The sequence below is a fragment of the Talpa europaea genome, assembly GCF_964194135.1.
Source record: "Talpa europaea genome assembly, chromosome: 1".
In the NCBI taxonomy this organism is placed as follows: domain Eukaryota; kingdom Metazoa; phylum Chordata; class Mammalia; order Eulipotyphla; family Talpidae; genus Talpa; species Talpa europaea.
In genome coordinates this window covers 137,435,096-137,461,485 of record NC_140073.1, presented here as the reverse complement: position 1 = coordinate 137,461,485, position 26,390 = coordinate 137,435,096, and the positions used below count along the sequence as shown (strand labels likewise).

General features: G+C 38.7%; 1 protein-coding gene across 5 annotated transcripts in view; it reads right to left on the bottom strand.

Annotated features, from left to right (window-relative positions):
• The window catches only part of UNC80 (unc-80 homolog, NALCN channel complex subunit), a gene marked incomplete at both ends in the record, with an annotated part of 189,003 nt that overhangs the window by 29,731 nt on the left and 132,882 nt on the right, over nt 1-26,390 (bottom strand). For all 5 annotated transcript variants that reach the window (XM_084242072.1, XM_084242075.1, XM_084242073.1 and 2 more), the window contains 13 exons: nt 4,504-4,722; nt 5,069-5,104; nt 6,288-6,380; nt 9,335-9,505; nt 12,350-12,446; nt 13,082-13,220; nt 14,661-14,795; nt 17,233-17,501; nt 18,640-18,820; nt 20,909-21,010; nt 21,681-21,770; nt 23,387-23,481; nt 25,595-25,778. In XM_084242072.1, coding sequence (XP_084098198.1) covers nt 4,504-4,722; nt 5,069-5,104; nt 6,288-6,380; nt 9,335-9,505; nt 12,350-12,446; nt 13,082-13,220; nt 14,661-14,795; nt 17,233-17,501; nt 18,640-18,820; nt 20,909-21,010; nt 21,681-21,770; nt 23,387-23,481; nt 25,595-25,778 — 1,811 coding nt within the window. The remainder of the gene's footprint in view (nt 1-4,503; nt 4,723-5,068; nt 5,105-6,287; nt 6,381-9,334; nt 9,506-12,349; nt 12,447-13,081; nt 13,221-14,660; nt 14,796-17,232; nt 17,502-18,639; nt 18,821-20,908; nt 21,011-21,680; nt 21,771-23,386; nt 23,482-25,594; nt 25,779-26,390) is intronic.

Below are 26,390 nucleotides of genomic sequence, written 5' to 3'. Positions count from 1 at the left end.
GCTGAAAGCAGTAATTAAAATGATCATTTCCCAGTTTCCACCTAAGACTTACAGAATGAGACTCTCCAAAGGTAGGGCCCAAACATCTGTGCACTCCTGACTAATTTAATTTTGGAAACTTTTCAACATATACAAAGGTAGAGAAGGAAGTATATAATGAACCTTCCATGTACCCATCACCCATATTCAACAGTTATTAACTCTTGGCTACTCTTGCTTCATTTATACCCTAGTTACTTCCCCTTCACCCCACCCTAGGCTATTTTGAGGTAAATGACAAATATCATAATTTTATTCACTCATATTTCAGTATATGTATCCCTATGTTAAGGACTCAAAAAAATTAACCACAATACAGTATGACAGTTACCAACTGAAAATAATTGCTTGGTTAAAGAGGTCAATTTTATGATGAAGGGTAGAATTCAACTTTTAGTGGTAGACTTAATGTGTATTTCTAGTGACAGACACCTGAAACTTACGTAATATTATAATGCAATGTTACTTCAATACAAAATAAAATAAGTAAAAAAGCAACTATCTTGTTTTTACAATCCCCATACTCTCAATTTTTTAATAAAAAATTGAAAACAAATCTGGATAAAGTAAGGTGAAATTTCAATTGGTTGATATATCTCTTAGGACTTCTAAAGAATAGGTTTCCCCTTTTTCAGCTCATTTCTGATGTCTCCGAATTTATTTGATGAAAGAAATTAGCTGTTTGTGTTGTAATGCTTCCTCCACTGATTTTGCTGATTAAGTCTCTGGTGGCATTAATCCATACCCCTGCCCCAATATTTAACGTGACTGGTAGTGAAATGTAGGGTTAAGATGAGATTAGGATTTTGCAATTACTACTTGAATTTCTCCAATGCCCAGTCATGTTACAAAATGAAGCAAAAATTTCCTTCACTGTAGTCTTTACTATCACATGAATAATATTTTGGTAAAAAACATCCCTATGTCTCTTCCTCACTGAAAACATAAGAGACATTCCCATTGTGAGGAAGAGAGACAATGAAAGAGATGGAGAAAGTTAGAAAGAGGTGGAGAGAGACATATAGACGGAGAATCTGCAGAATTCCTCTTCTTCTGCTTTAGCAGCTCTGGGGGGAGCAAATGAGACAATAAATTTCCTTAAGACAGACTCCATCTAATCAAGAATATTTTCCCTAAGAGGCCTGCAGTCAACCATACATTCTGCAAATGCAGGAATACAGATTGTCTCAGTGCATCTTCTTAGCTCTTTGGTTTGAATCGGATACTTGCAAATATCTCTTCTATCTTTTTTTATCATCTCATTTCTCTTATTTTTATTAACTATAAGTGATTCTATCTATTCTTACCACTTTAAATACTGCCAATATACCCACAATTCCAAAATTTATGTTTATTTCTGACTTCTACAAATAACCAAATGTACATCAATTATACAAGAAAACCTTAATTATACCCTTTGTCTGATGTAGGGTCAGATTATAGGGATCTAACACTACTCAGCAACACAGAATATCTCTGTTTGGCCAGACATCATGGCAGGTCCGTTTTTATCAAAAGCTGCGAGAAATTGCACAAATAGAGATCATATAGTCTAAATATTCCCTGGTCGCTCTGTCTACCTTCCCATGGATTCAGTCCATGTCATAGTTGTGCTGTTGAATGACATCATCCTGGCTCTAGATCGTTTGCTCTTGCTGAATTGGGCTGTGCCCCGCTTTCCAGTGTCGGAAACAATAGCACTCAACTCTCCTGGAAACTGGCACTTTATTCACTAAGGAGACATTGTTGAGGATGTCATTCATACGTTACTCTGGACCATCACCATCCAGAAGACGTTGCTTCATATTTGAATTTTAAAACATGCAGTGTTTTATCATAAAACTAGCTTCTTATCTTGCTGACATTTGGATTTCGTTATCAATAATTTTCTCTTTTTTAAAAAAGATTTATTTATTTATGCATACAAGAACTTGGGTACAGGCCAGAGGTGCGGGAGGGTGAGAGGATTCACCAGAGACAGAGTGGGGAACAGAACAGGCAGATCGACAGAAATACACTGCTAAGGGGAGCAGCGGGTGAGTCAGGAGAGGTCTCCTGCACCATGTGGGTAGCTCCCTGGCCAGGGATTGAACTCATACTGTAGTGGCTGCAGATAGCTTCATAGGTTGCGTCTTAACCCCTTGCGCCACCAAAGAGGCCCAATTTTCCCTTTTTTTTTTTTTTTTTTTTTTTTGTTAATTAAGAATCTCAAAGTCAAATCATGGTTCATAAATAGTATCTAATATAATAAAATCCTATCAATTTCCTGTGTTAATCTTATCATAAATATCACTGCCTTCCCACTCATTTCTCACATTATTTTGACCTTCTAATTTGTATCTTCTTTCTTTGTATCATCTAAGTTTCTAAGTTGCTTCAATCCTTTGGCACATGATAAATACATGAACACACACAATATGTATAGATAGTACTTGAAATACCACAGTACAGATTTTTTCTTAAATATGGCTCCTGTATTGGACTGTGATTAAGTTGAGGACCAGGAATTTGCCTTATATACCCAGTGTCTAGCATAGTATTTGAATCATTCTCCTTTACATTTGCATCTAATGAATTGTAGGTCTGTGCCAGGCGCTGAGCTAAGGCATTTGCACTATAGCTCCTTTAATCTCTAATAGGGTTTGACCTCAAGAGGGAGCTCCAGGCCTCTCTGACTCATGCCCCCTGCTCCAAGATACCTTAAGGAGTGAGATCCAAATGGTCAATAATAGGACAGTAATTAAATCATCATGACCTCCTCTTTTTCTCCCCCCCCCATCCTTCCTTCTCTTCCTCCCTCTCTCCTCTCTCCTTCTCTTTCAGCCATCAGTCAGGAATCTTTGCCCTTTTCTCCCACAAAAATGACTGGACTCTCTGACTCTGGAATTGTGAAGTTGTTCTGTTCACAAAATTACTCAGGTCATCAGTCATGATCAGCAGGAAAGGAAGAAATGAAGTGAATGGAGCACTGGGTTGCTACGGCAACAGGATCTTGTCACTCCAACTGTCCTCCCCTTTCCCAGGGTAGGAACTGAAATTCTCAGTGTGAAATCGCTGCACAATGGGGACTGTGAACACACGTGAAACTGGCGTTCTGAATGTGTGCCAAGTTAGAGATATGAGATTAGCCTACAAGAGAAAGAGCCTCTCTTTCTCTACACATTCTGGCCTCTCATTTTCCCTCATTAGAACCTTATAAATTTTTCCAAGGCAAATTTAAAAAATGTCAAGAATCAGTAAATTGATCTGTTCTGCTAAATTGCTATGTTATTTCTGAAAGGCTAGAATCCAACTCTCTACTTTGTTTTATAGATATACTAAAATTTCCAATTGAATAATTACTACTGGTATTTTCTTTTCAAGGAAATTTTTATGACTCTTTAAAAACTGTACAAATCTAAGTAGAGGATCCTATGGAATCATATTCCTTTTAAGAATTTGAAAATACAAACAGCCTTTATGATCTGAGTAACAAGTGAGATGGCATTTCCACAGGAAGAAGGAAATATGTGTGCAATCAAATGCAATTTGTGGGTTTTTTCCTGGAACCCTGGAGTACAAGCTTTTAAATGGTGCTGACCTCATGCAATTCAGAATTTTTACTAAGGCACTTTTTTGAAATGTGAATGTTTTCACGTATGGTTTTCGTAAAAGGGATCTTAGCCCTAAGCAACATGTGACTCAGATCAAAACCATGACTTCCCTGCAGGACACTTAGGTCATAGAAGGGCAGAACTATTCCTTGCCAGGAATGTACAAGTGCATTTTTTCATGTAAAATGAACAGAGAGCAATAATTGGGTTCTGTTTAAAGATTAGAATCTGGATAGTAAATAGTACTTGGAAGAAGGATATATTTCTAAGAATTCAGATGATGAGGAACTCCCTGGTAGTACAGGGGTTAAAGTATCAGCGCCATCAAGCTATCACCAGTCACTGCTACTGCTGCATGAGTTTGATCCCTGGTCAGGGAGTTAACCCACATGGCGCAGCAGACCTCTCCTGTCTCGCCTGCTGCTCTCCTCAGCAGTATATTTGAGTAGATCTGCCTGTTCTGCTTCTCACTCTGTCTCTGATGCATCCTCTCAGCCCCCTGCACCTCTGGCCTACACCCCAATTCTTGTATGCATAATTAAAATAAATCTAAAAAAAAGAATTCAGGTGATGAAATTTCCCTTTCGCTTTTTATTGAGGGGCAAATATATAGACTATGCTTTCCTGTCTCTGTGAACATTTTTCACTGACCACCCTGAGATCCTTTTTGATGGACATGACAGTTTTTCTAGAGGCCGTCAGAGGATACACATCCAGGCCACAGCAAACAGAATTCTGAGTGTCTCAAGTTTGTATCCCAGGGAAGCTCTAGCTTCAACATACGCAGGCACACACACACACATGCACATGCACAAGCACACACACACATGATTGAAGCCACATCCACACTTGGGGCAGAGGCAGCAGGTACCTCATGTGGGACTTGACGTCTAGCAACTCCAATGCGGTGACCCGTGGCTCCCCGGCCAGGTTTTGTAAGATCTTCAGCCGTGGCCCGCAGTGTTTGTAGAACTCGGTGCAGATATTCAACAGGGACTCCCGTGGCCTTCTGAACTCCTCCCGAGCAATTCTCTCATCTAGTTCCTCTCTGGGAAGACCCTGCCCTTCCTCCAGTAAGTGAAGGTTTTCCCTGGGGAATTACAGAAGGTTAACTGGTGGTCTGAGAAGGTGTGGGAGGGGGGCAACTGTCTGGGGAGGGTATTTACTAAAGAAAAAGATAAGATCCCTTATATGTAAGTTAATAAGTGAGTAGGGCAGGGCCTAGAAGAATCTCATCTACAGGATAAAATTTATCATCCTAGAAGAAATTGGTACCCCAAACTGTGATAGTTTTACATTAACCTTCTGAGGATTTACCCAGAAACAGTATGCCAGGCATTAATTAAATGAAGTCTAAAGAAACCATAACCCAACTCAAAAGGCAATCACCACAAAGTATCAAAATTAGTGTGAAATTAGGGCCTGTCTTTCTATACCTGATAAAGTGCAGTTTGGCGCCTTGTTCTTGGTACCTGGAGTGAGAAAAACCATGTGCATAACCATTCGAGCAAAGACAGGGGCTGTGTGATGGGGCTTTAATTCTAAAAAACCCTGGAAGGTATAGAGTTTAATAAGCACACAAATACTAATCCTGAAATATAAAATCTGACTCTTTCATTTGCTTACCACATATGTTACAATTATAACTGTTATGACAGCTGTTTCATTACTATATAATTAGTTTTATTTTCAATATAAATATATACAAAGAGCAGAGTATTAACTTTATATAAGTAATGATACATACTTAAAAATGTGCTTCAGAGAGAGTGGAAAATTTAGTTTCTCCTTAAATTTTTCCTGCTAATCACTCCATACACAGAATAAAGAACTTTCTTGCAAACTCATTTTGGATTTTCCCTATTTTAACTCCTCCTTGGAGGAGAAAACTAAACTTTTTACCTATGTTGGAATATTTAGAGATTATCACAGAAAGAATGAAGCAGGTAAAGTAAGTAACTAGTGTTATACCCAAAAAGGAAAGAGATTAAATCAAAAACTATGAAGGCATCATTTAAGAACCTAAGTCAAAGTTCATAAGAAATGTTTATAGAAAATCTTTTCAGATGAAATGCCTCTGCCAGGCCTCCCTGGTGATGGCCAGGGAGCAACCCACATGGCACAGCAGACCTCTCCTGCCTCGCCCGCTGCTTCCCTCAGTAGTGATTTCAGTAGATCTGCCTGTTCTATTCCCCACTCTCTCTGGTGACTCTTCTTACTCCTCACACCTCTGGCTTACACCCCAGTTCTTGTATGCATAAATAAATAAATCTTTAAAAAAAAAAAAAAAGAAAGAAAGTTGCCTCTGCCTAGCTACCACTTCCTGATTATTATTATTTCACTTGCCTTGTTCTTGGAGACAAATAAAACAACACTGGAATAGTGCAAAAACTTCCCAGGAGCCAGAGAACATCTTGCACATCCATGCAAACAAACTGACAGTGATACCAGTTTACAAAGGTGGCTTGGGTTTCTTTTCGACAATGCCAAAAGAAGCCGTGGTATTTCTTGTAACTCTAAACTCTCATTTGTGTTTTCCCTTTGGACATTTCCACACTCAGTATTTACTGTCTTCACAATTCTTTGCATTCCCAACAGCTGAGATGCAGGCTGTATGGAATTGAGAGGCATAGAAATCTGAGACCAGTGAATTACCTGGTGTTCACCCCAGATGACATGGCATGATTAGCAGTGGTGGTTCCTTTGTGACCTTGGTCACACCTGCTCATTTGTGGGGCTGTCATGGGCCTGCAACAAAGACAGTAACCACTTAACAAAACAACAACAGAAGTAGAAACAGGTATGTGATCCTCAAGTTCTTTAAGCTCACAAAAGTTTTATAGTTTTAGAATCTTAAGAAAACAGACTGTCTAGCTTTGGGCTTTTCTGTCATACTCTGTCATCATTTCTGTTCTGAGGGCCACTTTAAGGGAACATTGTTCTTAAGGATCCACATTCATTATGATTTAAATTCTTCTATATCTGAGTAATAAACTATTACGTTAACTCAGGCATTTATGAATTCAGATTTCTAAGTCTATACTTAGAAATTAAGGGTGAAGTAAGAGTTTTCAGTCCTATAGATACCACCAGGGAGTTAATCATTCTAGAAAGTAAGTAAAAGGTCAGGGTATATATACTATTTTAGCCACCTACACCGTAATCAGTCATTCTATGTTCTGAAAACCATCAAAGAATGAAAGAATCTTTCTCATCAATATTTTACCTATGACTTCCCAGGCAAGTGAATAAATTTGTACTCAACTAAAGTTGGGGAACAGATGCTGAGGAACAGATCTGAACCATCTCATTTGATAGCTGCAGGGTTCACTTTAAATATTAGGTAAACTGCCTCTGTATCAGCATCTGAGACATGGAAGGGATAGTGTAATTTTTCAAAGCAATTGCTCGCACAGACCCTCTAAGGCTGGCTCCCCTGGTGCTGTTCATCTTCTGTATGCTGGGTGTAGCTGGGAAGTAAGTAGGCTTTTAGCAATCACACCAAGTCTTCTCTTTCGATGCCCTTGTTGTGTTAGACAGATTATAAAGATGGCCCTAACACTTTCACCTCCTGATGTTATGTCAGTGACAGTGTTACCATGTTATATAGCAAAAGGGCGATTATCTGAGTCGTTTTAATCTCATCACACCAGTTCTTTAAAGGCAGAGACTTTTCTCTGGCTAGAGAGATTGCAAACATGAGAAGGACTCAAGGTGCCACACTTGCTGGAAACAGAGGGACCAGGAACAAGAACAGAGGTGATTTCTCAAAGCAGAGCGGGTCCCCGACCTAAAGTGGAATGATGCGGGAATCAGGCCCCAAAGTGGATTTTCCCCCAAAACCTTTAACAAAAATTGAATGACATCTTGATTTTGTCTTTTTGAGATCCTGATTATAGAAACCAGCTGAGTCAGCCTGAACTTTTGCTCCACAGAACTATTAGATAATTGATGTGTTTTGTTTAAGCCTCTAAGCTTATTGTTATGCATTATATAAAAATAGAAAACAAATACACAGGTATTTATTTATTTACTACTACTTATATATTAATTATTTTTTCAGGGAAAATAAAAATTAGGAGCGAAACAGAATTCTTTGTATCTTCTTTTTGTAAAAAAAAAAAAATGAGGGCCTCCCCTGGTGGCACAGTGGTTGAGCGCTGGGCTGCGAGGCTGCCTGCAGCCTCTGCTGCGATGGTTCGTTCCCCAGCCGCCAGAGAGGGTCCCACCAAAAAAAAAAAAAAAAAGGGACAATTTTGTTATAAATAAGTAGAATTAACTAATGACAGTAGATCTATTCCACCAAAAGAATATTAAATGCACTGGAATATTTAAATGCCAGTACCCTATCCAGAAATCGTTGTAGAATTTGGGGTGAGTTGATTTTGGCTAAGTTAATTGGCATATCCTTATAGAAGAGAATATTGTGGAGGAAAGCATCACTATGGGAAATACGAGGAGAAAGCGTCGAAGTTGCACATGGGAAAATAGATTGCTGCACATGGGAAAATAGTTGCACATGGGAAAATAGTCTGATAGTTCCCTGTAAGGTGTTCTCCCCCTAGGACTTTAGTGAAACCATCCGCAAAGCACTGGACTCCTCCCCACTGGAGGGGCAGTCTGTCCTGGAGGCCTGTCTCCCTGCTTTCCATTTCTTCAAGGTTTTGGGGCTACATTCAGTCCACCTAGGCTGGCCATACGGCTCATAATTAGAAATTAAATATATATTGACTTAGTAAACTCTGACTTCCTCTCTCACCCTTGACTGAGGGATTTCAGGCAGCCCTTTCATCAACAGAGCGAGACACCTGTGGGGAATTTGGTGCCTTTTGGTGTGGTTAGAGAGGACATTAGGCTAAGGATAGGAACAAACTAGGAAGAAGGATTACCCACCTCCACCAGGGGAAGAATATATTTTTCCAGCTGATTTTAGAGGGGGATGGAGAAGGAAAGTCAATTGTCTGCATCCTTTTCTGCCCTCACCTCCCCCATCCTGTTGTTCCACTTCTTTCTCCTCCCAGTCAGACCCGTTCCCCTACCTGGTGGATGAACCCCTTCTGCCTCTGCACCCAGGAATCTTGTGACTGGACTAACTTGGGGTTTTTGTTTAGGTCCTAGCTCTGGTGTCAATTTGCCTTTTCATTCCAAATCTCTCAGCCCCCTCTCTCAGCACAGTTGAGTCATATCCCACAGAGAATCTGGCAATTTTAGGATTATAATAAAATTCTACAGTTTGTTACATAGTTTCTGAAGTTTCAGTTTAAAAAACGCCTCACAAACAGTGAAATAATAAAGGAAAGCTTCATTGGAATCACAGACATTATACATCTCATAAAATAATATGTGAGCTAATAAAAAGGTGGGTCACATTTTTACATATACTAAAATGGCCCTTTTATAAAAGATTTGTTTAACCACCGGCTCAAAGCTGTCATCGAAACTCAGCAAGCTATATGCAACATGTGTTTAGTAATCACGGTAGAATTATTATTACTGTTATTGTTGGTATGACTTTTATTCAGAGTATATATTTATCAAAAACTTAAGGAATGTTTGCAGTTTTAAGGCATAAATGGCTGTGTTTGGGTAACTACCTATTAATAAAGATTGTAGAGATTTTTAGCCACTGCATTTCTCTTTCTTCATCTTTTTGATAAATACATGCAGTTTAAGGCTGTGGACATTTCTGCCGATGGTATTACCTGGTGAGGACCTCCACGCTGTATAAGAGGGCCTGCAGGGAAGTGGCAAGAGCAGCCGTGGCAGCGATCTCCTCCCGGGCTGCAGGTACCGTCTCCACTTGTGATGTCTGCCTTTTTAGCTTTTGTAGGTAACATGGGACTAAAGCTTCCAAAACCATCAGCATCTGAAGACTGTAATCAATGGAAAGAAAACCAAGTTCCATTTTGTATTTTATTTTTGTTGGCTGTGTCAGATTTAGCAGCATAGAGAAGCAAGAAGACGCTAGAGAGACAATGAATTCTGATTCGGATCCTATCTCACCCAAGTCAAGAGTTATTAAAGCTACTAGAAACACTGATCAACATTAATGACCAGCAAAAGAAGATGAAATCCTGGCTTTTAGCAAGAATAAGCACTGGTCAGGGAAATAAGTATATATACAGGTGGTTTCAAGAACAGTAGAGTGATAAGAGGTGGATTTATACAGTCCCTCCAGAGAAACAGGCCTCAGAATCATCAGCAAATCTTCCATTCACAAATTTGCTGGGAGTGATTTTCCAGCTGAAAGGAATGTTAGACAAGATGAAACCCTTTCCTAGAAGGGTGTCTGCCAAAAACTTAAGCGAGTTTATAGCAAGAGTCTGTGAAATGCCATTGTGATGCAGCAGGTCTGAAAACACCTGCTTTCCAGGGTGGATTTAGTATTGGGGTATCAGCAACATCCTCTCAAAGGACAAGTGGAAATCAAACAGTTATTATACAAGGGTAGATTGTTACTTTCTAAACTATAAATGCAACACATCAACATTGATCATTTGTTGGGTGATTTCCCCAATTGAGGTGACGTTTCCACACTGTAGATTCCCAGTCAGACACTGATTGGTATCAAGTTCTCATTTCCTTTGCTCCACTCTCTGTTCCACAATTGATACCCATAAGTCTCTGCCTTGGTTTCTGTGAACTGAGTATTAGTTTCTGGTAATGCAATTTTGCTCGAGTCAGAAAAAGGAGATTTTCACAATTTTGTGAGTAACAGGGTACAGCTATGACACTCATTTGAGGTTTACTACCTTTTGGACATCTTAAGCAAGGCAAGAAGTTAGTTCTGCTTCCTATAATAATCATCTTACTAGACAGGCTGGACAAGCATTTAAAATTATTATTGAATGTACTGGATAGATGCTAAGGTGGCCACGTATCTTTAGGAGGCAGGCAGATTCTGGAAAAAGGGAAGGTTAGTCAGTTCATATAGATATTATGTAGCAATTGACTTCTCCGGGCATTTGCCATTTGGGAAATTATTTGGGACCAAGAAGCTAAGGAAAAATCCATGCACATGTGTGGGCTAAGAATTCTGAAGCTAAGCAGAATTTTCAGCAGTCTCATGAAAATGAGAAAATATATATTGGAGTTCAGGGCCTCCAAGGAGGATTTAGGTCCTAGGAGTGAGTAATATAGAACAGCCCTAGCAAGACTGAAACCCAGCTTTAAATCAAATGAATCACAGACTGAAATAGATAAACTGCCTTACCCTAATTGCCTGTCAGACAGTAAAAGTAAATCCTTTTGGAAGAGGATACCATAAACCAAACTCTTGATTGTTCCCCCTGACCCCATACAGCACTCAGTATTCAAAATATACCAGTTTTGTCAGACCAAAGTGATACAAACCCAAGGAAAAGACATCAGAAATAAAACTACAAGCTCAATAAATATTGGAGTTAACCAGACTCAGGCTTCAAATAACTGGTTATAATATTGGCTACAGTAGATTAAAAAATGGGGAATTTCATCAATCCTCAAAAATTTATAAAAGAAACAACTGGAATTTCTAGAATTGAACACTAAAAAATTTAAAATTAAAAACTCAAGAGACATAAAGAACATGACAGGAAGGATATGTATGCTTGTAATGGAATCCTATAAGGAGAGGAGAAAATGGGCCAGAAGAAATATTTGAATTGACAGGTCAAATTAAAAAAAAAAAGTTTGACACATGCAATTTGCAGCAACATGGATGGCACTGGAAGGGATCATGCTCAGTGAAATAAGCCAAAAAGAAAAAGAAAAATACCGGATGGTCTCACTCATAGCAGGAATCTAGAAAACGTAAATAAGGGACCAGGAAAATGAATAACTATAAGAAAGTGAAAATCAAAATCAACAAAAAACTATGAACCAGAGACACTTTTTTGGGGGGTGGAGGGCGGGAGGGGAGGGATTGGGGTCAGAATGGGGGGGTTGCAATTGTATGGGGAATATAAAAATAAAATTTATTATTAAAAAAAAAAGTTTGAAAGCTGTCAATCCTTATATTCAAGAAGCTCTCTGGATCCCAAGAAGTATAACTACAAAGAAAATCATACCTAGGCGCATCACAAACTATTGAAAACTTAAAGAAAAGGAAAAATCTTCAAAGCAGCCAGAGAAAAAGACACATTAAAACTCAAATGAACAGTAAGATTTAATACTGACTTTTTCATGTAAATAATGAATATCTTTATTCCTTGACAATGGAATATCTACTTTAAATTCTCTTAAAAATTGCCAATAGACTCATTGATCAGAAGAAAATATCCTTCAAATATTAAACAAAATTTCTTAGCAACTGAAATAATAGAATTGGTTACAAGGAGATCTGTACCAAAAGAAGTAATAAAGGCAGTTATTTTAGCATAAGCAAAAAATTCTCATTTAGATACACAGTACTGAAGGAAGGAATAAAGACCAACAGAAAGGGTAACTATAAATATCAATTATGCTATTAATTTGCATTATATGCAAAAGCAATATATCCTAAACAGGAATAAACATCTGAGTTGCTACCCAAATTTCAAATCAGAGGATTTCAAATTAATGATAGTAATTTTTAGAACCTCTGCTGTGACAAATTTCTTAAAATTAGGAGAGCTTGAAAACTTACTTGCCAGTCTATTATGGACTGTTATTAGCAATATAATCTTTGTATTCATTCAAAAAATTGTATTTTGGTAAATTTACTTATACCAAGGCACAGGATTAAAGCTTGCAGTTACCTTCTGAATGATTCAGGTGCATATGCTACCACGGTCACACAGAGTTTAATGGCCTCACTTATAGAGAATGTCAGGTCTTCATTTCCGTAGCAGAAATCTTTGGGGACAGAAGATCAAGGCACAAAATCAGAGTGGATTCTACCAGCTGTAAGGAAGAACTTATCACTCCTAACATTTTCTTTCCAGCGGTATTTTGTAGTCATGTCTTCATCAAACTTCCTTTCTAAACTGTGAGCTCTATTAACGTCCTCACCTAAAGGAACTGAAAATTCTGTCTTCTGCTGTGATTAATTGGATGAAAAATGAAAGTGCTTTATTTAGGGGGTAGTTTTTAAAGCTCTCACCTACTAGAAGAAATCAAAGGACATTTAGATGTCTAAGTTGAAGCATAGATGTCTCAGTTATCTTAGAATTCCCTTTAGTCCTAAACATTCCATGATAATAAACAATGACTTTGGAGAGTTATTCACTTAGAATTGTCCAGGAAACCCCAATTTTCTGAAAACTACAGAACTCAAGCAGTGCATCCTTTAAATACAGTTTTCATGGCAGAGATTTCCTTAGCCTTTAGGGCTTGCCAGAAATTGACTAGAAATAGGAAAATGTACTCATTCAATTTATACGATGGTTATATTTATTTAGCTGAATTTATTAAATAAAAACAGTCAATACAGAGTATTCAAAAAATAATTATAAAGAGAAAAAGAATGTATAGAATCACTGTGTTCTTACCTAACGATTTAAGAGGCTTCTCAGCTTTGACCAGCTCTAAGATGTCCAATATGTCTGTGGTCTCTCCCTCCAGGGACTGCAGTAAGTCAAACAGGCACTGAGCTGACACACCTTTGCTGGGCCCATTATTGGCAGCATCCTATATAAAGAAAGGCAATTTTAATTTATTGATACCTACTCAGTAATAATCTGGTTTGATCAGGAATTCAAAAATTTACAAATACTACCACCAATATGGGTAATAGCGATGTGGTGTTCAACTTACATAATTCTGTATCCAACAACGCATCTGTGTGATTTGGAATGCAACATCTGAATACTTGACTTTAACGGGTCTATTAAATGCTCATCAGGTACAAAAGAGGTATATGTGGAAACTCAGAAAAAATAGCAATATGGAATTGACAGAAGGATTCATGCCAGTGTTTCCTCTAATCTATGATGGTAGGACTTTGGGAACAAATGAAATTTCTCTACTGGATTAGTTGAATACTTTAAATATGTTTGGGGAAACATGATTATTTTAACAACTCTGGCAATTTTACAGGTCCTATTTGATAATATATCTCTGAAATAGAGATACTTGTTATTTCAAGCCTATTTAAAATGGCTTTGATTTTTAAGAGATGGGTTTCATCATTAAAATAACAAATCCTTATTAAATTTATATTATGTACTAGACATCATTCTATGCACAGAGGGTATATCGAAACATAAACAACCCCACAAACATATAAACAACTGAAAAACAACAACAATAGACAGACAGAGTTCTGGCTTTAGAGGAGATTAAATTCTAATGTGGGATGTGATAGAGACATATATTAGTGAAACAAATACATGTATTTGTACATGGCATATATTTAAATATATATGTATTTGTATATGCCATAAATTCTCTGAAGGAAAAGAAAAATAATACAGGGTTAGTTCTAGAGAGAGACAGGAAGAATGAGAATTTGGAATTATTTATTTTATCATTTTCTGTTTTATTAATGAGTATGAAATACTGGACAGTTGGTATATTTATATCCTAGGGGCTGAGATGAGTGTTGAAGAGAAATTAATTATGGTATTCATATTCCATTTGGTTGAAGAAAGAGAACTGAGAGACTGATTATACAAATGGAAAGTGGTAGACAATATATAAGAACAGAATTCTGTGACATGTCCTGTAGACTGACCCATTGTCCACAGTAACCAGCCCAGGAGGCCAGTCTGCCATAACTAGTAGAAACCACCAATAACTCTTGAAACAACTGACCCCTCAAATGGCCAGGAGTTGATCAACAGCTTCCCCATTCCTTTACCTTGCTTCAAACTTAGGTCCCATCAGTGAAAGCCAAATATGCACCCTCCCCAATCACATATGATGCTCTGCCTCTAGTTAGCCTGCTTACAGCACCCCCATGCCAACAGCCTCCAATGAACGCATACTTGGAACCCTCTCTTTTTTTCACTGTACAATTCTGACACTCTGTCTTTGAATCTCTGCTAATTCCTTTGCTGGAGCAAACTCAAAGAGTCTTTGTTTTTCTTATTTGGTTGGTTTCTGTTTATGTCCATAGAGCTTACTCACAGGAAACTCCAGGAGAGGGGCCACACTAGCAAACAGCTGGAGCACAAAGGGCTTCCGGTGGAGAATGTAGAACTGGTGGCAGGCGAATTCGATGGCTTGGCGCAACTGGGGATTGCTTTCATAATCCGAGTACACCTATGAGAATGCCACATGTTTAGAAAATGTCTTAAAGATCCCTCAAATTTAAGTTTACTTTTAATAACTCATAGCCAGGGCAATCATGCGAAAGGATGCCTTTAATTTTATACCTGCTGGAGGGGAGTATAATAGGGGATAATCTTTTTTTATTATTTTTAATTTTTTTTTACATCATTGTTCATTTTTAAACAATATTTGCTTCCCCCCACCCCCTCAGGTGTAGTCCCCATAGAGTTTCCTTCACCAATGCACCCGTGCACCATCACCTCAGTCCCCTGTGCTCCTCCCTCCCTCCCTCTGATCCCTCTTCTGCCTCCTCCCCTGCAGGATGTCTCTGATTTATAATTGTTTGTTTTTGCTTTGCTGTGTGTTGTACTGTTATTATTTTTTACATTGATGTCTTATTTGGTTTCCTTATATTCCTGCTATAAGTGAAACCATCTGATATTTTTCTTTTTCCTTCTGGCTTATTTCACTGAGCATAATTCCTTCTAGCTCCATCCACGTTGCTGCAAATGGCATAAGTTTATCCTTTTTGATTGCTGAATAATATTCCATTGTGTATATATATGCCACATCTTCTTGATCCAGTGATCTATTTTTGGGCATTTGGGTTGTTTCCAGGTTTTACCTATTGTAAATAGTGCTGCAATAAACATGTGTGTACAGGTGGTCTTTTGAATCCATGTTTTTTTGTCTTTTGGGTGGATCCCTAGGAGTGGAATTAGGGCATAATCTTTCTTGAAAGAAATTTGGTAATAGATATAAAACTCCTAAAAATATAAACATGCTTTTCCCCAGAGAGTTTGTGACTAGGAATTGAGCTCAAGAAACAAATTGAAGAAATTCACAAAAATGTATGCACAAGAATGGCTCTTGCAAGTTTGCTTATAATAATAGAAAATTTGAAAGGCCTTATTTATAAATTGAGGGTGGTTAAGTGAATTATGGTACAGCACAGTATGCAGGTTTTAAAAAAGAGGTTCTAAAGCTAAATATATTTACAAGTCAAAGTGCCTACAATATCCCTGACATTTTATGAAAAATATAGGTAACAAACTGGAATGTATGGTATGATCTAACTTTTGTTTAAAAAACAAAGGTAGGATTGTGTCAGGACTTTCAAAAAGGGTAAACAATGGTTACATAAGAGGGAAGATTAGATGTAATCTTTATTTTCTTCTTTAAATGCTACATTCTGGGTTTGATAGTGAACATTTATTTTTTTGGTCATTTGTAAAAACATGATAAAAATAGAGAAAATTTCAAGTATTTGAAAATAGGTCAAGGAGACCTGGTGATACTAAAATTATACCTTTTTTGCCCTGTAAGTTGAGCAAATGTTACTTTGCAAAGCATGTATTTTATCTTCCATAAAGATAAAATGCTAGGATGGGCCCAAAATCCCATCTAAACTTCACTCTATGCTCTTCCTAGGTGTGTATGCATGTTGGTGTATATACATTAATTTAGCCCCTCCTAACGTCATCTCCTCCAATACCTTCAGAACAAGTTCAATGGCAATGAAAATCTCTATTCAGACAGAGATCAGAGAATCTCTTTGGGGAAACAGCTGAGCATGTGCCATCCATTTGATTAGAGAAAACAATGGTCCACCTAGAGATCTTCTTAAAACCCGTATTACTAGGTTCCAATCCCGGCGTTTCTGATTCAGTAGGTCTGAGAGGAGTCCAGGAATGTACATTTCTAACAAATTCTTAAGAGATGATCTATATTGCTGGTCCAGAGACCACACTTAGAGAGCCACTGACCTCCCGGGTGTATCTCAGGCCTGGGGAATCTCCGGATAGAAATATATTGTGACCTTTTAGAAATCTCTGGAGGGATTTCATCTGGTGCCTTCAGTTGCTTAAAAGACTAAAATGCTTGCGTATTTCAGTCAGTCCGCCTGTTCTGCTCCCCACTCTGTCTCTGGTGAATCCTCTCACCCCCTGGCACCTCTGGCCTACACCCCAGCTCTTGTATGCATAAATAAATAAATCTTAAAAAAAAAAAGACTATAATGCTGTTATTAAAATGTCTGGCATGAGCGGTTGAGCACTGGGTTGCGAAGCTGCCCGCGGCCTCTGCGGCGCCGGTTCAATCCCCGGCTGCTCCCCAGCCACCAGAGGAGGGTCCCACATGGCGTGCAGACATCTCCTGCCGCCCGCTGCTCCCCTCAGCAGTGTACTTCGGTCCTTTGCCTACTCTGCTCCCCGCTCTGGCTCTGGTGAATTCTCTCACCCTCCCGCGCTTCTGACTGTACCCAGTGCTTATATAAATAAACAAACAAACAAATAAAATAAATAAATAAATAAAAACATGTCTCTATAAAAAAAAATTAAAAAAAAAAAATGTCTGGCATGGAGCTTTTTGGCTGGCTAATTGAGAGGTAGTTGGGCTAATTTTCTGCTTAGAAAGGAGACCCTGGCACCTGAAGCATGGTGGGCAGAATCCACTGGTAGCCGCTGAGAGAGAAGAGGTGGTTGAAGTGCACGGCGCTGTTGATGACGGTGGCAGCGTACTGCCTGAGTAGCGCACTGTCTTCTGGGTGCAGGATCAGCGCCCCATTAAAGACATTGAGGAAAAGCATGATTTCATCTCCCCAGGGAAACTCGCTCGGCATGCCCAGGAACATCTCTTCCAGGAGTTGGATCCACAAGCTTTTCTGAAGAGTGTCAAGGCCAAACAGCTCCTTCCCCGCTGTGAGAACATCAAAAGTAGAGACAGAATTAACCCCACACCAATCCTGTCAGTGTGAGAGAATGCTCAATGCTTGGGGCAGGGCCCGCTGTCATTTGTTCCAGCGCCAGGATGTGAAGATCTATGCTGAAATCCTTTCCAGCACACTATTGCTGGCACTGGCATAACACTTTCTAGTCCTCAAAGGACTTTCATCATCACCTCTTTGATTCCACTCTGTGGGCAAGACAGGACAGGCATTTGTGGCCCGTTGCTGCTAAATAAGCTATTCTGTGAGAATAAATTATTTTAGCAAGAAATGGCAGGACTGGGGCTAGATATTGGTCTTTTAACAGCTAGTCAGACTTTTTGCAATTGCTCTTTTTTACTATACAGTTTGGATATAGATGTTGAGCATAGGATGTTAACTTAATGTAATTGTCCCAAATGAATAGCTGAATAACAGAGAAAGATTTTACCATGTGTAGCAGTTTCTCTATGTCTCAATGACAAGACTGACTCCCTTGCTATAGCAGGTTCTGAATAAGGAGTCTTCGCTCATGTCATTTGGTTGGTTGGTTTATTTGCACAGAGGTATAATTTAGCTAGAGTAAAATGCATAGATCCTAACACAGAGTGTGATGAGTTTTGACAAAAATATAAACACATGTATCCACACCCCAACCAACCAATAGACTATTTTCATCCCCTCAGATAATTCCTTCATGCCCCTTTCAAAGAAATTCACTCCCCCTACCCAGAGGCAACCACCATACTGATTTCTATCACTGTATGTAGATTAGTTTTGTCCCCTCTTGAAACTTGCTCCTTACTTTGTCAAGCACTCCCTCCACACCACTATCCGACTTCCTCCCCCTGGGAAGCTTAGAGTCTTGGTCTCTCAACATTTGGTCCCTGGCAGAGCAGCATCAACATCACCTTGGAACATATCAGAAATGCCAATTCCTGGGCCCCATTCCAGGACCTCGGGGGTGGAAGGAGAGGCCAGTTTTATCAAGTCTTCCAGGTGATTCTGCTGCACACTCAGGGTTGTGACCCACTAGCTTAGAGAACTGCCTACTGGCTAAAATGCTCTCCAGCTGAGGACAAAAGTGGGTGGGAGAAGATGTCCAGGAGAGAAATGCTTTCTCCTTGATACCTTGAGGATCGCTGAAGAGTGAAAACTCAGCATCAATAGCACTTCTAGGGAATGAAGGCAGCCGGAGGAGGTCTTCCTGGAGCATGGACACGTGGGACTGTTTGTGGGCTGTGGGGATCTTCTGGGTAAGGGAGATGAGAAACAAAACCCTCCCTACTTCCTCCAGCTTCCGGGTAAAAACCTAGCAGGAAACAAAAGCAGGGGCACAGGAGAAGTGGAATGAGCAACTCTGAAATTACAATGAGTGAAAAAAATGAAGTAAAATCTTTAATGGCAAACCAGGCTGATAAAAAATTCAAGGGGAAAAATGAAATAAGGGAGCAAACAATATTTAATTGACTCAACTTCCTGCTTTTGTCTGTTCTGTAGGAATATTTCTTAAGAAGTTTGCAGGCTGGAGGAGTATAAGGCAAGCATTGTCAAGAATAGCTGGATATGAATACAGCCTGCTTGTTCAGATGTCATAATATGGGAGATCTTCCCCAACAGGGAGTCAGTCAGAATTTCCAACTGCTTCTACAATTTCCACTAATGCCTAAAGCTGTTTCCTTGTTGGCTTGGATTTGCCTCTTTAAAGAAAGGTTAAAATGGGATCCATTCTATTGTGGGACAAAGCTGATCTAGATTGGTGACCTTAAATTTAGATGGCAGGGATATGGATGGGATTAAGAAATAGATAGCAGGGATCAGGGAAGAAACTTCAAAGCCAGAACCGTCACCCATGTTATATACAAGCACTTAAAATGTCTAAGATGCCAATTTGGAGTGAGAAAAGGACAAAGCCTATTCTTTTAAAACATGCTCTTAACCATGATTTAAAAAATACTAGTTAAGTGCCATTATTGATGATAGTTTTATTTATTTGCTGCCAAAATTAAAAACTGGGATAGTTTTGGAGGAGCATGTTTTATAAATTATGTATATTTAATATCTTACAGTTTTGCTCTATACGTCACTGCTTATTACACATTCAGTATTTTCTTTTTTTTTTTTAATTGAAGATTTATTTATTTATTTATATAAGCACTGGGTACAGTCAGAAGCGCAGGAGGGTGAGGGAATTCACCAGAGCCAGAGTGGGGAGCAGAACAGGCAGAAAGACCGAAGTACACTGCTGAGGGGAGCAGCGGGCGGCAGGAGAGGTCTGCGCGCCACGTGGGTGGGACCCTCCTCCGGTGGTCGGGGAGCAGCAGGGGATTGAACTGGCGCTGCAGAAGCTGCCGGCAGCTTTGCAACCCAGCGCTCAACCGCTGCGCCACCGGGGAGGCCCACATTCAGTATTTTCTTTTAAGTGCAATTTATTTAAGTGGTACCTCCTTCTCCAGAGCAAACAGAAACAGGAAGAGTCAAGTACTGTATGCTCTTTCTATGTGGTAAAGATAAAAACATTTCTTCCTTATTTCACTTTTCTCCTTTTAATTTTCCATCAGTCCAGTTTGCTATTAATGATTTTAATTCAATTTTTAATTACTTAAGTGGTAATTTTATGTCATTCTCACTCATCTCATGGAGGTATTTCTGAATAGTTGGATGCCAAAGTTGAAATTCTTGTTTCAACATAGAAATAAATGAATAGTAACACACAGTCCACATGAAAATTATATCATTATTAGAATAGTGTACTTATATTTTATGTGCAAAAAAGTGGATTTCCTTAACCTCAAAGGCTGATTTGTGAGTAGATATGTGAATATAATTCTGCTCTTCAATCTTCAATCTAAGTACGACTATTTAATTTGGCTTGTGTTTGGAGGGAAGTTACTAACATGTTCAAGGTCAGATCACGGGCCAATGGCAGAGCTGGAACTGAGTCCAAATCTCTGATCCTTTTCAAAAGGAAAAAGTTCAGTGCTTTCCCCAGACAAGCTGCATTGATTCCTTTTCATTATTTTTTTTCCAGCTAGTGCAAACCTCTGGGACAACCTTCTAATAGGGACATCATGTGTACTTCCAAATCCTGTTTCACAAAAAAATGTGAAAAACCAAATTTAGAGGCTAGTAGGTAAATAAATTAGAAGATTTCTATTGTTTATAACCAATGATCCATGATAGTAATAGCCTGAGTGATAGTTCCACAGACCATTACATTATGATTCAATTTATAAAACTTCCTTCATACTGATTTAGGGAACTATTGACCAGGGGCCCATACAGCCACTCTTTAGAAAGGATCATTACAGAATCACAGACTCTCCGGTTTGGCAACACATTTACAGATTATCCCAATGACATGCCAAATCTACTGAATAAAACCGAGGCGGTCAGGCACCTGTTTCTGAATGAGCTCCTGTCCCTTCTCTGGATGCATGTGTACCAGGTTCAGCTGTGGAGATACTGACCTCCGGAAAGGATAAATATCCCGAACATAGGTCTGTGGTGGGATTCCACAAAGAGAAAAAAGATTCAAATAAGGCAAATTTTAATCTCATTCCTTCTTTATCCAAAGGTCAAACAAACAAAAGTTACCTATGTTCTTAATGGTTTTCATGTTTACTACTTTATGATTCCTAATTTTATAAAATCCCAGGGAAGGTAAGCTCCCTCCTCAGGTAGCTTTAAACTACACAGATGAGTGTCCTTTCCAAACACAAGTGTGCCATCAGGAGCAGAGGAGCAAAGGCAATTTGCTAAATGACGTTCAAGGTCACTTGAAAGTAATATCAGTGGTCTTCCTGAGAGAACTTGCTCAGTATATAAGGTCCCCTGGTCACACTTTACACAATAGAAAAGGGAAGTTGAACATCAAGTTCCAGAACTACATAAAACTGATATGGCAAATCTAGAGTTACTAAGTGTTTGACTTGGCTTATTTCCTTTAATTGTTACAAGTATCTTGTTATCACCACTGTATTATACAGACAGGGAAACTAAAAGATACAAAGGTAAAGTGGCTGGTCTACAGCTACAGTAAGATGGTATAAGCCAAATGGCTATACTCTTTATCTCTAAATGGTGCTGCTGCCCCATGTGCCAGTGTCCTTACGAAAGGAGGGCAGGGCATTTGCCAACACACCACACACCTGTCATTGCTGCAAGCTCACCTTATTGTAGTGGATAAGGTTCCATCGTTTATCCATGAGAAAGTAATGTGTTGACTGAGATTCTGGGATATTAAAAAACTCAAGACACTCCTAGAACAATAACAACAAATTTTAATCAGTATTTATTGAGAACATATTATGTGACAGCTAGTAAGCTGAAAAACACCATGTTATCATAGAAACAAGGTAACTTCTTATGAGAATTGCATATGTATTTATAGCTTATGTAGATTTTATATGTAAACAGATACACAAACACACACACAACTATACAAAGAATAATTTAGAAAGACTGATAATGGAACATAAACTGTTTGTTCTACCAGTGCCAAAAGATGAACAATTACAATTCAGGCTGTGTGGTGACCTGTGGAACAGTGGCATCTACTAGCTTCACTATTGGGAAAAGCATGTTAATGATAATAGAAAAGCATGTTAACGATAATAGAAACAGTAATGCAGTGAGCCCTTGTTCAGTATTACATACTGAGTTCATTACTTTCCATGTCAGTAACTTTCCTAACCCACATGAATATCCCAGCAGCACTGGAAAAAGAAGCTGAGATTAATGGACCTATCATTTTATTTAGGTCCCGCTGGTTGTGGGGGAGCCAGGGTTTGAACTCACCCCACATTCATGTGATCCAACATTCAACCTGAACAGAAAAATGGAAAGGTTGGTTGTTGAAGTTTGATTCATTGGGCTATATATCCTCCAGAAATATCTGCTGAGACCTGAAAGAGCTTTACAGACCTTTTTACTAAAATAAAATAAATGTATTTAGCATGACTGATTCTTTATATTTAAAAAATATTAGTGTGATATTTTATATTCCTTTTTTAAAATTGAGGTAATGTTGGCTTACAAATTGTTTGTATTTTTAGACTAGAGATTCCCCCTTCATGTGTTATTACCACAGTGCACCCTCCACCCCAAAGCACCTGTGCTCCCTCCCCATTTTTTGGTCACCCCACACCCTTTCCCTCTATTCCTCAGCTTTCAAGTGGTAATTTTTAAGTTTGGTTTTATCTGACCCTTTATTTGTTTTCTCTATATTCCATTTATAAGTGACAGTTTCCAGTATTTGTCTTTCTTCTGACTTATTTGGCTTGGCATAATCCCTTTCACTCCATCCGTGTTCATCCAAATGGCATAAGTTTATCATTTTTGTTCACAGAGTAGTAGTATTCCATGTATATATATGTATACTATCTTCTTGATCACTCACTGTTGTTGGGTATTTAGATAGTTTCCATATCTTAGCTACTATAAATAGTACAGGAGGCTAAATTTTTCAAATGCCACAAAAAGGGTCTATGACACACATCATCAGTTGACAGCTGGTGTTGCCCCAGAGCTCCCAGGAGGGTAATGCAGAGCCACTGCGATGGCAGGAAGCTCTGCAGCAGCAAAGAGCAGCTTTTTAAGAGGAGAAGGGAACACCCACCAGAGCGCCATGCCACTGCTGGTGCTGAGAGAAGACCTCTCTGATTTTGTCATTAGTGCAAAGACAAAATGTCACTAAAAGTGGGGAAATTATTCAAGAAAAGAAAGGAAATACACAAGAGTGGACTCTGGAGAGGTATATAAATGCACATATTCATTTGAACATAGGAGAAAGCCATTTAATTCTAAAATGGATGTTCCGCCATATAGCCACAAGCACTATGCATAAATTTTTTTACCTGTCAAAAGTCAGCCTTACCTTTAACAGGGCTTCAAACTGAGTGTCTTCATGGACTGGTAACTGGGTTGGGATATCACACTCATTCTGCCCATGAACTACCAAGGTTTTGGTACCTATAGAAGGTATAAACCATAATAAATTAACTTCTCTGATAGAAAACTTTTATTTAAAAGACAAAATAGGGCCTCCCTGGTGGTGCAAGGGGTTAAGCACCATACTATGAAGCAATCCATAGCCTCTCCAGCACGAGTTCAATCCCCGGCCGGCCAGGGAGCAATCCACATGGTGAGGCAGACCTCTCCTGACTCGCCCGCTACTCCCCTCAGCAGTGTATTTCAGTCACTCTGTCTGTTCTGTTCCCCACTCTGTCTCTGGTGAATCTTCTCACCCCCCCCCCATCTCTGGCCTGTACCCCAGTTCTCGTATGCATAAATAAATAAATCTTTAAAAAAAGACAAAATAAAAAAATACTATCAATAAGATGTTTTTGTTATTGAAGTACCATTGAATTATTAAAATGCACATCATTAAAATGTTATGATTAGTAAGATTGCTATTACTATTAATGAGTAGCTAATATGAGCTGTGTACTAACTACACTGCTTTATTGATACTTAAATACATATTTTATTTTATTTATTTTTTCTTTTTTTTCCACATAGAATTGGGGTATAGGTCAGAGGTGTTGGCTGAGCGAATTCACCAGAGACAGAGTGGGGAGCAGTACAGGTGTATCTACTGAAATACACTGCTTAGGGGAGCAGCAGGTGAGACAGGAGAGGTCTGCTGTGCATATGTGGGTTAGCTCCCTGGCCGGGGATTGAACTCAGGTCTTAGCAGTAATATCCCTGAGACTTAACCAGTAGGCCACCAGAGAAACCCAATACATATTTTAATTATATTTACTTATTAAATAGTGATGGAGTCTGAAAAAATTTTACATGCATTTTGTAGGCACAATCATACTAAATCTCACAGTAATCCTATGATATGGGTACTATTGATCTCATCTTACAAATAAGGAAACACAGAAAACTTGTAAGTAAAAATTTATAACAAATTATAAGTAACTTAGATAAACAGAAACAAAGACAAACATTTATTTCATGAAAACAGCATTCAACTTTTAAGCATTGCAAATTGTATTTAAAATATAATGATCAGGCAAAGATATAAATGATGATAAATTATAAATGCTATAAATTTAAATTTTCTATATTCTATTTGGCTGGTGAGATAGTAGTTGTTTACTAGATTCATTAATTACATATCTTCATGAACATTATGATCTACCTTATATTTTAAGGAAACATTTTTAAGTGCATGAGTGACAATGTGGGTTTTTTTTTGCCATGACAAAAATTGATCACTTAGATAATCTACACAATATATAAATACACCACTGTTGTTTATTGAATGCTTTACCTTGGGTCACAAAGCAAGTTTTTACATATGTAAACTCATTTATTCTTTATGATCATTAAGTATAAATTATATTCCTATTTTATACATGAAGAGAGAGAGTTTGAAAAAGGTTGTACTTTTTCATAACTGAGACTAATTCTATATAAATGACAGTGCTGTGATTTCAACACAAGCCTCTTTGTTGCCAGAACCTGTGTTCTTATCTATATATAACTTTGCCTTACCTTTATTTCAATACACATATCATCTCACATTTTCCCAGTCATTGCACAAGAATAAAGGCAAGGCAAAAATCTTTATCTTAAAGAAAAACAAGCTATCGAAAGTAGAAAGGAACCACATTTAGAGTTTACATCACCCTTCATGTTCCTTTGTAGTTGTCCTTCCTGCTTTTCCCTTTTCCATTTTTTTTCTTTCATAAAGCCATCTCTCATTGAGTTTACAAAGGACTGGGGGCCATGCCATTCAAACAATATTATTCTCCTTATAGTGCCAAAAATTCACTCCAAGAGGCTCCAGTGCAGCTGGCTCTCTGTGATAGACTTCCATGGACCATCCACCTTGGCAGCCTTTCAAGTGCTGATTCACATGGACCTCAGTTCTCATGTCTCCCTTTTCATCTGGCCACTGTGGGCTTTCTAAAGGGTCTATTATATTTCTTCAGATCACATTAAACAAAAACTCTTTGAAGCACTTGACACTAGGATCAGAACTCTGAAAATTTTCTCATGAATGAAATGGTTATTTACAATCTTAAAAAATAAAAAAATGTTATGTCATCCGAAAGCACTGATGGGTTACCCGGCATGGAAGCGGTCACCAGGAGCTTGACCTCACACTGCTCCTTCTTCATCGTCTGCTTCAGATCCTTGAAGAAGAGGCCCTCCACGTACCCTACCACCTCCCACAGGAACGTCAGAGTGGCTGAAATGGCGTCCATCCCCCATTCGCATGGGGTCCGCACAAAGTACATGATTAATCCCACCTGAAAGACAGAAAGCAAAGTGTTCACACACCACCATGATCCTGAGCTCATGTTCTTATTTTCTTGGCCTTCTTTTACTTAAATAGTCTTTTTGGGGCCTCCCTGGTGGCACAAGGGGTTAATACACAGTACTATGAAGCTATCCACAGCCACTGCAGCATGGGAGTGATGCCCGGCCAGGGAGCTACCCACATGGCGCAGCAGACCTCTCCTGTCCTGCCTGCTGCTTCCCTCAGCAGAGTATCTCATTCAATCTACCTATTCTGTTCCCTATTCAGTCTCTGGTGAATCCTCTCACCCCCACACCTCCGGCCTACACCCCAGTTCTTGTATTTATTTATAAATAAATAAATCTTAAAAAAAATAAGTCCTTTGTGCCTTCACTTTTCTTTTCAAATGCTTCTCTACTACGTCCAGTGCAACGCAGAGAGGGTGTAGGTAGAAAATTGAGCAGGACAGGCTGATGTATGTTTTATTACAATGGTTTATTCTTTCGGGATATAAATTATTTTAATACAGGTAATGTTGCTTTACAGCACTATATATGTTTCCAGGGTAGAGATTAATACCTCTTTAAATGATATCACCACAGCATGCCTGCCACCAAAGCAC